General features: G+C 57.6%; 1 protein-coding gene across 1 annotated transcript; it reads right to left on the reverse strand.

The window, feature by feature from the left end:
* Positions 1-1,602: 1,602 nt before the first annotated feature.
* On the reverse strand, positions 1,603-12,159 carry LOC144279280 (peptidoglycan-recognition protein 2-like). Its single transcript, XM_077840770.1, is given in 7 exon segments — positions 1,603-1,671; positions 2,550-2,667; positions 4,100-4,301; positions 5,853-5,924; positions 6,969-7,072; positions 7,448-7,558; positions 12,116-12,159. Coding segments are annotated over 7 exon segments (720 nt in total).
* Between the last annotated feature and the right edge of the window lie 590 nt (positions 12,160-12,749).

Raw genomic sequence — 12,749 nt, forward strand, 5'->3', positions numbered from 1 at the left:
CCAGTAAAGGAGCAAGCCTTGTCCTGGCTCCCAGGAGTCACACCACAGCATGCCGGGCGGAGGGATAACCAGAAGGCACTGCCTGGCTTAGCAGCCAGGTGTCTGTAGGGGGTGCCATCTGGATCCGGCCACGGGGACCCTTTTATGTGGCTGGTGTGACGTCATCAGAATCTCGGCTTTCACTTCAAAGAGGAAGTTTCCAACCCTCACAGTTGCAAAGAAAACCTTCCAACCCTGGCCTGGTGTGACGGACACTGCCTGAGTCTGCAGTCAGCCTGAGCCCGTTGCTGGGAAGCTGCCCCGGGTGTGACCGACACAGCAAAACTGCCTGAGTCTGCAGAGGGCCTGAGGGCTGCTCTACACTAGAAAGGTAGGTCGGCCCAGCTGCATCGCTCGGGGTGTGAAAAATTCATACCCCTGAGCATGATAGTTAAACTGCTCTGTGCCCTAGTGTAGACCGCGCTAGGCTGATGAAAGAATTTCACTCTTGACCTGCCTAGGGCCTCTTGGAGGTAGCTGCTGTGAATGAGAGACCAAGGGCAGGGTGAAATTTGCCCTTGGGAGGAATGGGAGCTGGTGAGGGGGGGACGTGGGGGAAGAACCCTTCATTTTAAAAATGTGTGAGAAAAGTTATGGCTGAAAAGTCCTATGTAGCTCTAGGCACTGACCTGGCGCTTTTCAATCCCACTCCGTAGCCCTCTCGACCCCATCAGTCCCTGCAGCTTAGCCCGCGCGCTCAGCCCAAGGCTGAGCTGGCTTTGGGACCCACTGGGGACAAGTGCGGTGCGATTGCTAAGCATTGCTGTGTGCCTGTCTGGCACACACCACCCCAGAGGTGGCTGTGTGTGAATGCTGACAGGGTGGCGTACTGGATGGAGCAATGGTCTGGGACCCAGGAAATCTGGGTCCTAGTCCCAGCACTGACACTGATCTGCTGGATGACCTTGACCAAAACCCTTCCCTTCACCGTGCCTCAGTTTCCCCACGAGTAGTATGGGGATAATGAGACCGCCCTCCTTTCTAAAGGGCTTTGGGATCCACTATTGAAAAGAGGTAGGTGGTCATGTTATTAATGTGGGCTCTGGGCTCCTGGGAGGCAAAACACTTTATAGTTACATTATTGCTATCTAGTCTCTGGACCTGGCCACCCTGTCCCAGAATGCACCTGGCTATCTGTTCCATCCCCCTGTTAATCTCACCCTGACCTCTGTCCCGTGTCTGCTGCTCAGGGGATATGACTGTGGCCTGAATAAATAACCCCCCCCATACTCCCGGTCTCGACGGGCCACGTCAATGTCACTCCCCCCCCACCCACCTGCTGCATCGCCTGCTGCCCCTCGCACGGGGAGCTCGACCGTGGAAGAACCCAGCGGGATGGCGGTGAGGCCAGCTGGGTTAGCCCAGGGGCAGATCTCTCGCTGAATCCCATCCCCTGCCCCAAGCTCTCAGCTGGGAGGGGGCACCGGGTGCCCTGCGCACCCAGCTGCAGCCGCCCTGTGAGTGCCCCGCTCAGGCTCTCTCTGCCTGGCAAGGCCAGGGCCGTCCTACAGCGCACGCTGAGCCCAGGCAAACCAAATGCATTTTATCCAGCCCCATGGACAGTTACAGCTCGAGGGACGCAGGCCCCAGCTCCAGCCCAGGGACTGCAATCTGGACAGCTGGGCTCTGGATCTAGGGGTCACAATGGACAAGCAACAGCCTAGCTCCCAGGGTGATGTGGGGACACGTAGGGCTCATGAGATCAGGGAAATCGGAGGGAGGGGATTTTCCCCCTGTGTCTGGCCGTGGAGAGACGGATGCTCTATCCTGTGCCCGGCTCTGGGGCCCACAAAAGAGCCACAAACACAATCCCTGGGCTGGAGAAATGGCTGCCAGGGCAGGACGGGCAGAGCTCAGCCCATCCAGGTGATCACCCGGGGAGGAAATACAGGACCTGGCGGGCGTGTTAGCCACGCAGAGAAAGGCAGAAGAGGGGCCAGGGGCCGGGATCTGAAGCCAGACATGGTCCCCAGCCCAAATGTCGAACAGGGAGGGCCATTAGCCAGTGAGCAAACTCCTCATGGCCACCAAAGCCAGCCAAGGGTCCAGCGATGGGTCCCATGATGGGGTACACAGGTGACCCCCCCCACCGCTCCTACTCACTCTTCCCCTCCCTGTACCGCCAAAGGTTGCTACAGCTCCAGGGTCCTATGGGCTGCTCCTGCTCAGGTGCTTTCCGTGGCCCTAGATCCTTTCTGGGTCGCTGGTTTCCTGGCTCCAGGCCGTAGGTCTGGCCTGCGTTCCTTGGACCCGATCCCGGCCCTTCTGCTTGGCTGGATTACAACCCCACCTTGTTTGCTCACAGCCAGCCAGGTCGCTCTACAGCAGTGACCCCTCGTCATTAGTTACCAATTCCTAGGTCACCCGGAGATGGTCCCTGCGGCAGAACCCCCGGCCCTGGGCGTTAGGTCAGCAGGGGAGAGCCGCTGTGGGCGGGAGCCCGGCAGGAGAGATTGCCAGCTCCCCTTGTGGCCTAGCTGGGGAAATCCCTATAGAAGAGACCCACTTACTGGAAAAGGTGCCAGGAAGGCAAGTCCCAGGGACCTAGAGTTGAAGACTTTCGTGTGGGCCCCCTTCGTTCTCCAGCCTCTGCCCTCATAGACTCTGCCGTCCTCGCCGATCAGGAAGCTGCAGGCAGAGCGCAGTGTGAGACCCGCATGGGCACGTCGGCCTCACCCTCCCCTCCCCGTTACTCTCGGCAGCTCCCCAACGGTCGTCGCTGACCCTGCCCGGGTTTGAACCTGGGACCCTTGGAACTAGAAGCTCAATCCTCTGCCATGGAGGTAAAAACCCAAAAAACTGAGGAAAGGGACTGGAATGCGTGTGGGGGCTCTAACCTGTATTGCACTGTTTGGCCATTTGGTGGCGCTGTGTGTAACTCCCCTTATAGAAGCAGCCCTGGGCCTCTCCAGGACACAGTTGGGGGCCGAGCGAGGGCGGTAGCCGGCCCAGATCTGGGGCAGGACAGCGCTGGGACCTGCTGCCTCCCGGGAAATTCCCAGCTGGGTTTTCATCCTCCGACGTCACCATCTCAAAATGTTTCACGGAGCAAAATCTCCGGCCAGGTTTTTGTTCTGGGCTGTCAGGCTGGCCCCAGTGAAAGGCGTCGAGGACGCCAGCATGGGGCGGTGTCACAGACGAGGAGGGTGCAGGCCGTGCGGTGTCTGTCAGCCGAACTCGTGGCACAACCCAGGAGCCCCCTGCGGCCCTGCATCCCCCAACCAGCTCCATGACTGCCCCCTTCCCATCCGCCGCTCTTCAGGGACTCCCTCAGCCCCCCCTCCCCCCATCTCCCCCTGCCAGGGGCTCTCTACCCCCCATCGTGCTTCATAGCGGGCAGGGTTGGCAGAACTGGGAGAGCTGCGGGTGCAAACACATCTCTGCACCGGCCATGTTTTCCACCTGCCCCCGACCCCCAGTGTCTCATGGCGGGGCAGGACTTGGGGGGAGGGGCTGGAGCAGCCACGGCAGTGTTTGGGTCTGGGCTGGCCACTGGGAAACAGGCCCACAGCCCAGCCTGGTCCCGTCTACCAGCCCCTGCTGGTCCCGGCCTGGGGGAGGGGCCGTAGCACGTGCGGCAGCTGCTGGGGTGGGGCAGGGGACGGGACATTGCACCAGCACTTGGGCAGGGTGTGGGAGGGGGGGCACACGGGGTCCCACGAGGAACTGCCTGAGAAACAGCGATAGGAGCTACTGAGTTGGTCCTTCCGAGCCTGAACCTGGTTCCCACCCCCCAAGTCTCAGCACCTTCCCTGGCTCCCTCCCCCACTTCACAGGGTGCTTCCCCGCCCCCGCCATGGAAGGGGCTCAGTATAAACCCCATTTCACCTTCCCCCCCGCCAGGGGTGCTCTGTGCCCCCCCATCACCCCTCCCCCACAGCTGGGGCTCTGGGTGCACCCCTCCCCCATTCCCTCTTTTTGGTCAAAAATATTAAATGCCCACCAGCCCCAGCTCTCCCTTGAGTGTGGTTTCTGCTGCCCCCCTGTGGCTGCCTGGGGCAGTGGCACCAAGTCTGCCCTCAGCTGTGGGGAGGCCCCCACCCCATCCTGCCCCTCTCACTTGTAGCTGATGTCGGCCAAGCCCCTCTTGTCCATGTGGTTGTCCTGGATGGCTCTGACCTGCTGGCTGCAGGTGGTCTCTGAGTAGCAGCGATTCCGTTCCGTGTGGTGGAGGATGACGTAGGGCACCGGGGTCCTCAGCGGGACCCTGCTTTTCGCAGGCCGGGCCCCCCACTGTCAGCGTGAGACAATGCGGGGGCAGCCTGTGCCATGCGGGGAAGGGGAGAAAGGGCTACGATTAATGTGGGTGCCCCCCACCTGCCCCAGCCCACGCAGCAGGATCGGGCCCAGGGCTGGTGCGCTGAGTGAGGTCGGGGCTGCAGCAATGGGGTGGGGTGGGGGCCAGCAAAGGCGGGGCACGGTGCAGGGGGGATGCGCAGCCCTGCGTTAAATGTGACGGGGCTGGAGAGAGGCCTGGCCGGGAGCCTGGTCGCCCCATAGCGGCACCCGCTGCTGGCAGCAAAGGGGTGAACGGGGAGCCAGGCCAGGCTGGAGGGAGGCCAAGCAAGGGCTGGGCTGGAGATGGCGGGTGGGGCTGGTGCTCCGAACTCAGCCCAGGTTGGGGAAGCTCCCAGCCAGGGTGTGCAGCTCTAATCCTGTCTGTCTCCTCTGCCCCCTCCAGTCATTTGCATCCCTCCAGCCTGTCACCTCCGCTCTGCATCCTTTCTGCTCTCTCTGGATCTGGGAGGCCCCTGATCCTTCGGACCTCCCACTGCTCAGCCCCCCTGCACCTCCTGCCAGATCCTTTCAGAGACAGGGTGGCCAGCCTGGAGTCCAGCGCCCCAGAAACTGGAAGGTCAGAACATCTGACCCTGAGAAAGGGCTCATTGGGCACAATCAGCCTGGGGAACTCCCTGCCACTGGCTGTCACTGGGCCAAGAGCAGGATCCAGCAACGGATCAGAGAACGAGGACAGCCAGCGTCACAGTGGGTGGGACTGGACGGGTTCCCGCCCTGGGACATGGGGCCACTAACTAATGGGAACAGAAAGGAAATTCCCCTGTGGCTGGGTTATTCCATCATGGGCCACTAGGGGGTGTCTGGTGCCTCCCTCTGGAGCGTCTGGCACTGGCCGCTGCTGGAGCCGGGACACCGGGGTAGATGGGCCCTGCTCCGATCCAGGGGGCGACGTCTAGGCCGCAGGGACATTCCCAGCACGAATCCTCCTAACAGGGCCTTGGTGGGAGCTGGGGACCAGTTAGTGTTGTTACTGCTCCCCCCACCCCACCCCTCCGCCCCTGCTTTCCCCCACCCTCTTTCTGCCCCTGCTCCCCCCTCCCCAGCCCCCTTTGCCCTGCCCTCCCCACACCGCCTCAGCTCGCTGCCCCTCTGCATGCTGGGAGCTGGCACTTTCTGGCTCTTGGATGCTCCAGGGCAGTTCGGATGGAGCTGGGCTGGCAGGGGACACGGCCTGGGCTGTGGTGGGGGGGAGGGGGCACTCTGGGATCGGCTCCCCGTGGGCAGAGCCAGGGGCCTCGCCCCTTTGGCCGATGAACACTAGGGCTCTGGGGAACGGGTGGCAGGGAATGACCCGACCCAGCCCTGCCTTGCGGAGGGATGGGCTGGACTGGAGTCGAGGGGCGTCTCCGGATCTGTAGGGGCAGGCCAACCCTGGGCACCAGGCCAGGGGGCGAGTTAGTTGGGCACCTCCATCGTTAATTTTCCACGTCTGCGTTTCCGCCCCCTGGGTTCTCAGCTGCATCAGGGATTCCCAGCCCTGCCCCGCACCCCCAGCCCTGGGGATCCGAACTCACCGAGCGCCACGGCACAGAGCGCTAAGAGCCACACGACCCGCGTCAGCAGCAGCATCTTCCTCTCGCTCGGCCCTGTGGGGACACGCGTCTGTCACAGCCGTCACAGGAGGGGGCGCTGCTGGGCTGGAGCCAAACACCCCCAGAGCCCTTGGGTAGCAGATCCCCCTGCGCTCAGGTTGGCCTGGGCTCCAAGCCCGGCCTGTCACCTGAGGGCAGCGTCCCATCCCCGCCCAGACCCCCCCCCCCCTTCCTTCTGGGCTCCCCGGTCCCCATGAGAGCCCCTTGAGCAGCAGGCTCGGTGGTGGCCCAGCTGTACTAACAGCCCCCTGCCCAGCTGGGGCTGCGGGGAGAAGAGCCGTGCTGGGGGACAGAGCTGGTCCATGGAGACCGGCGCCCTGTGGGGTGCAGAGAGGGGCTGGCATGTGCCCACCTGGATTCCTGCAGAGCTGGGAGCAGAGTGAGCTCCGGACGCCGGCACCTGCTTCTCTCTATAAGCACCTGGGAGGGCGACGGGGGCTGGGGCCAGGTAGTTGGTCAATAAACCGTCGTGCTGATGCTGGCGGGAGCCCAGCCACCGAGGAGGAAGTGGGGGAGGGATTTCACCAGGGGGCTGCAGTTGCTAAAGACCAAGCTGGGCTCCTGCAGCACCAGGGCCGACAGACTGCGCGCCGAGGGGAGGGAGAGATTCTGGCCTGGCAGCGCGACCCCAGGGGCAGAACCTTCATCCCAATGTGGGCAAGGCTGGGCAATGAGCACAACCCAGCCTGGGGAGCTGAGGGATGCCGCACTGGGGGGACAGCACGTCAGCCACCATCTGGGCTGCCATTTCCTGCTTTAACCGATCCAGACATGCTGCCTGCCCCAGCTCCCCTGAACTCCAGCTGCAGGTCACTAAGGCAGCACCTGGAGATCCCAACCTAGCATTGCCCAGACACACAGTGACCGGGATCGGGGCCCCGTCACGCCAGGCGTTGTTAAGTGCTGAAGGCTGGAATGTCGTTGCCTCAATAACACTGTTTAGGCTGCCCAGAGTTTCTGTTCTTGGAGCTCAAATGTTACCAACACGAACAGCAGACAAGGCAGGATGTGAATCCAGCAGACCTCAATGGTACTCACAAAGAAAGCCCACAGCACGGTCTGTCTGGTGAGAAAGGCCCTCGGCCAGGTTCACTGCCCTGGAGGCACAGTCCGAGCGCCCTGGCTCCGTGGTTACCGGTTCACTGACGCGAGTGCCCCGTGGCAAGGAGCGGCTCAGTCAGCAGCGGGAGTCACCGCTGTCCCCTAGGCCACGCAAAGGCTGACGGCGAGGTTCCCCGAGAGTAACAGCCTGAGACAAACAGCTTACGTCCCCCCTTCCCTGTGTCACAACATTCGTCTGTTACCTCCCCTGGGTCCTGAGACCTTGGGCAAAACCTTCCTCTTCATTATTTGGTCCAGCCATTTTATCTGGCACTAAATTGACTGTATTTGTCCCAGCTAAGCTACATTTACCTAACTCTCTAGTGCCTAGGACACGAGCGACAAGTTTGCCAAGTACCTGAACTGCACAGCAAACTTGTCAGCGTTTGCTTTAACCCATGGCCTGACTCACTCACATCTTGCCCCAGGCCCAGGGCTCCCGGCTCTCCGTACTACCCCGGGCGCTGCCCAGACGCACAGTGACCGAGATCGGGGCCAGGGAAGGGATCTGCGCCCACAGCTCCCACCTAGTGGTCAGGTGAGGGCATGACAGACACTCTCTGACCAGGTGCCCCCGTAGGTAGCCGCTCCCTCCCTTCGGCTGTTTGTCCCCTCCTGTCTCGCCTTCCGGCTGGGTCACAGGCCGGGTCCAGCCCCTCCGGGGTACGTAAAGGGTCCAACAAATCCTAGTTCCACTGTCCAGCAAAGGGCTTCAGGCATCGCCCGGCCAAAGCCCCAGAGTCAGGACTCTCTGGGATGGGGGATCTCCCTAGTCCTGAGTCGCTAGCGTCAGGGACGGGCCATGTGCCTCCAGCCCTGGCCGGGGAGCCCTGGGCCATCCTCTCCCCCGGGCTCCAGCAGGGCCCCAAGGCAGGCAGCTGAACCCTGCCCCCAGAGAGCTCTGTGTCATCCCCCGCCCCTCGTCACCCTCCTGGGTCACTTCCTGCCGCCTCCCCAAGCCAGAGGGCAAAGCACAGACCTGAACAAACCTGAGGCGATGTCTCCGACCTTGCAAATGCCCAGAGTCCTTCCCTCTCACCAGCTCAGGTAGAGCATCCGCTGGGCCTGCCTCCGGTCTCCTTCTGCAGAGCTGCCGATCCCAGCCCTGCTCGCCTCCGCTGGCGCCTTTCAAGGGATCTGCTCTCGGCTCCCTGCCAAGCTCCTCCTCCGGCCGGGCAAGGCCCTGCGGGTGTGGCAGGGCAGAGCTGCCAGGAAGGGTGGCTCATGCTTACATTGTATTTCCCAACAAGGGGATGTTTTCTTAGCACCTCTGCCCTGCCCCACCTCCTGAGATTATCATCACCATCATCAATAAGAAGGATTCATCTACCTTCTCCAGGCATCTTTCTTGCTGGTTTTTGCATCATTCAGCAGCTCCCAATCTAATTGGACAGAGATGAAAAGATAAAGGACGTCTCTTGTAATAAGGGACTGTTGGCAACCCTACCACCGGGCTCAGGGTAGTTCCCTAACCCCTCCCTCTCCGGGGACAGTTTGTGCACCCATCACAGGGCCCCGTCATGCCAGGTGCTGCACAGACACACAGTGATCGAGACCAGGGTCCCATCGTGCCGGGCACTCCAGAGAGACCCAGTAACCGAGATCAGGGCCCCATCGTGCCAGGTGCTGCACAGACACACAGTGACCTATGTGATAGGTTGCCCCCCTCCCCCCCGGGGTGCCAACTGATGTACTGGGGTACCACTGAGCCTACCTGTTGCACCAGCCTGGGCTCCCTTACACTGTCCGGCTGAGCCAGGCTCTCAACCTCCTCCAGCACATACACACAAGTAGGGATACACACAGCTGCAGAAAGACACAGACCCTGAAATCAGCTCTGCGAGGGAAGACTCAGCTCGAGAATTGCCCAGCACTCAAGTACACACCCTCTCTGGGGTGCAAACCCAAAATTGTTTTGTCTTGGACTGCACAGAGAACTGTACAGCGTAAGCTCGTGAAATTTGCTCCCTCCCTCAATGTGGAGGAAGATAGGCACAGCTTATTGCCCCTCCCCCCAGCTATGAATTCCACAAACTGGGTTTTATAATAAACAAAAACATGTTTATTCACTAAAACAGGTAGATTTAAAGGGCTGATACGGGATAGCAAACAGATCAAAGCAGATCACTGAGCAAATAAAGCAAACACGGAAACTAAGCTTAATACACTAAAGAAACTGGCTACAAGTAGTAATTTCTCACCCTAAAATGTTGTTTTAAGGAGTTTTGCAGAGTTTCTTGATGACAAACTGCTCTTGCTTGCAGCTTAGAACTCCAGGTATTTCACCGTCCAGACACCTTTTCCATCCCTGGCTCAGCACTTCTTCCCCCTGTTGTCTTTGTTTCTCAGATGTTTCCAGCAGTCATCTTGGTCAGGGTTTACTCACGTCCCTAACTTAAATAGCGTTTACACATAGCGGGAATCGTTTGTTTCCCAGTTTGACCCTGACCCCCTATTAGTGGAAAAATACTAGTAGGCCAAGATGGGGTCCAGTACCAGGTGACATGATCACATGACCCTGCAGTGTCAAAGCAGCTTCTCAGGAAGCTTCTCAGCAAGGTGGGAGATTAGCATCTTCAGAGTCCTATTGTTTTCCCTAATGGCCCATTGACTAACCAGCCAGACTGATCGCATTTTATCTGGAGTGCATTCTCCAGGAGCAAACGCTTTTGTAATTGATACATAGTCCATATTCCTAACTTTACATATAATAAGGATACATGCATACAAATAGGATAATCATATTCTGTAAATCATAACCTTTCCAAGGATATCTCACATGACCCATCTTGCATAAAACACATCTCAGTTATGCCACATTCATATCATAACAATATTTCTATGAAGAATATGGGGACTAGTATCACAACTGAGATCAGGGTCCTCTCACGCCAGGTGCTGCACAGACACACAGTGACCGAGATCAGGGCCCGTCAGGCCGGGCGCTGCCCAGACACACAGTGTCTGAGTGTGACGCTCTGTACTTTGGGGGAACAGCCAGCACCCCCATGTTCATCCTTGTAAAATCATTGTGTAGTATCCAATGCAAAGTTTGTCATGTTGGGTGTCTTCGGAAGGCTCATGGTGCACTGAGCATTGTTGTTATAATGATGTTATAGTAACGTGATAGGTTGTAATTTCATATATATAGTTATGAGGCTGAAAAATGTCTCCTCATGGCTTAAAGCAAGCCCAGGAAAAAACTCCCCAAGAGCAGAGAGGCAGTTCACATCTCATCAGGGCAAACCCAGCCCAGCCTCACAGGAACAAAGGACACTGGCCTAGGCAACAACACAGGATTTGTTGGACTCTCGAGTAAGTCACTCCCCTTCCTTTGGTCAGTTTGGGACTGCAATTAGGTAATGCTCACCTGACTCTGAAGGGGATGGGGGTGGGGCAAAGCCAAGAGGGAAGAAAGAACATGATAAAAGGGAGAGATGTTTGCCATTCTCTTCCTCTCTCTTCCACCTACATCTACAGACACCATACCAAGCAACTGAAGTGCTGATCAAAGGGGTGAGCCTGGCTGAAGGGCAACCAGCCAGCTTGTGGTGAGAAGCATCTAAGTTTGTAAGGGCATTGAAAGTGTTAAGATCAGCTTAGAATGTATTTTGCTTTTATTTCATTTGACCAAATCTGACTTGTTATGCTGTGATGTATAATCACTTAAAAATCTGTCTTTGTAGTTAATAAATTTGTTTGTTTATTCTATCTGAAGCAGTGCATTTAGTAAAAAGAAAAGGAGTACTTGTGGCACCTTAGAGACTACCCAATTTATTTGAGCATGAGCTTTCGTGAGCTACAGCTCACTTCATCAGATGCATACCGTGGAAACTGCAGCAGACTTTATATACACACAGAGACCATGAAACAATACCTCCTCCCACCCCACTGTCCTGCTGGTAATAGCTTATCTAAAGTGATCATCAAGTTGGGCCATTTCCAGCACAAATCCAGGTTTTCTCACCCTCCACCCCCTCACACAAATTCACCCTCCTGCTGGTGATAGCCCATCCAAAGTGACAACTCTTTACACAATGTGCATGATAATCAAGTTGGGCCATTTCCTGCACAAATCCAGGTTCTCTCACCTTCTCTGTGTGTATATAAAGTTTTCATATTCTCTGTGTGTATATAAAGTTACAACTTGATGATCACTTTAGATAAGCTATTACCAGCAGGACAGTGGGGTGGGAGGAGGTGTTGTTTCATATTCTCTGTGTGTATATAAAGTCTGCTGCAGTTTCCACGGTATGCATCCGATGAAGTGAGCTGTAGCTCACGAAAGCTCATGCTCAAATAAATTGGTTAGTCTCTAAGGTGCCACAAGTACTCCTTTTCTTTTTGCGAATACAGACTAACACGGCTGTTACTCTGAAACAGTGCATTTAGTGTGAGGCATGTCAGAGAGTCCCCTTGGGATAACAAGCCTGGTGCATTTCAATTTGTTTGTTAAATTGACTAACTCATATAAGCTTGCAGTGTCCAGTGGGCATAACTGGACACTGCAAGATGGAGGTTCCTGGGGTTGTGTCTGGGACTGGAGCATGGGCGCCAACTCCGTGGGTGCTCTGGGGCTGGAGCACCCATGGGGAAAAATTAGTGGGTGCTCTGCACCCACCAGCAACCAGTTCCCCCCAAGCAGCACCTTGGTGCTTATGGTGACAGCACTGCCGAGAACAGGTATTAAACCAATCAGCGAACCCACCCATCTGCTAATGAGCTTTCCGGGACCCGTCCTTCTCCTGGCCAGCTGTTCGATGGGCATTTCTCTCATCCAGTCCCATGCAGCCTGGAGCTAACTGAGGAGTCCAATTCCCCCGTTTTCTTTCGGAGCCCTAATATCCCCCCCAAAAGCACAGAAGAGGGGTTACCTGGCAATACCCACACCCAGCCCCCGACCCTTCCCGGGGCTGCGAGAGATCTGGGCTGTCGCAGAGGGAAGGATTCTGCACCGGGAACGTCAACCCACATTTCACTCCCGGGGAGCATTTGATGGGGCATTGAGACATGGGGTTAACGATGTTCTCAGCAGTGCCAGGATCTCTCCATCCAGTGAGCGTCTCCCCTGAACTCCCACGTACCGCTCCCCCTTGGAGCCGATGGGGCTGCCCCCCGTAGGGTGCATCGTGACATGCGGGGGTTGGGGATTGGGGTGTGAAAGCTCAGCTTCGGAAACCTACACCACTGTCAAGCTGGCTGGGTGACCCCTCACTCCGGAGGCTCAGTCACATGGGGAACGCTGTGGGAACAGGGGGCAGCCAGCCTTCCCAGCACTGCGTCAGGACTCTGGGGCAACCCCAGGCAAAGCGAGTCCAGGGGCCACTTATGGCACATTGCTCTGCCCACCCCAGAGCTTCTCAGAGGTAGTGTCCCCCCTCCCAGGGGTGGGTCTCCGCTTGGACCCGATCCCTGTCCTCTGCTCCCATTCCAGCCCTGTTAGGTTTTCTATCAAACCCCGACTGACTATCTGCACATCGTTTTGGCCTGTTTCCCAGCAGTGGTTACATTTCGGGGAGTTTTGACTGTTAACCCTGATTTCAGGTTGCCTGGGAAGAGTTTATAGAAGTGTCACACTAATGGTTTTCATTAGGAGAGGGTTAATATTACAGCTTCCTTCTTGGAGCTGTCTCTGGATCTCCCATCGGGCTGGCTTGGGTTTTATTCCAAGTTTCTCCAGAGAATCTTTCATTTTACTTCTCCTCTTCGACGTCTGTA

The sequence above is a fragment of the Eretmochelys imbricata genome, chromosome 23, assembly GCF_965152235.1.
Source record: "Eretmochelys imbricata isolate rEreImb1 chromosome 23, rEreImb1.hap1, whole genome shotgun sequence".
Classification (NCBI taxonomy): domain Eukaryota; kingdom Metazoa; phylum Chordata; order Testudines; family Cheloniidae; genus Eretmochelys; species Eretmochelys imbricata.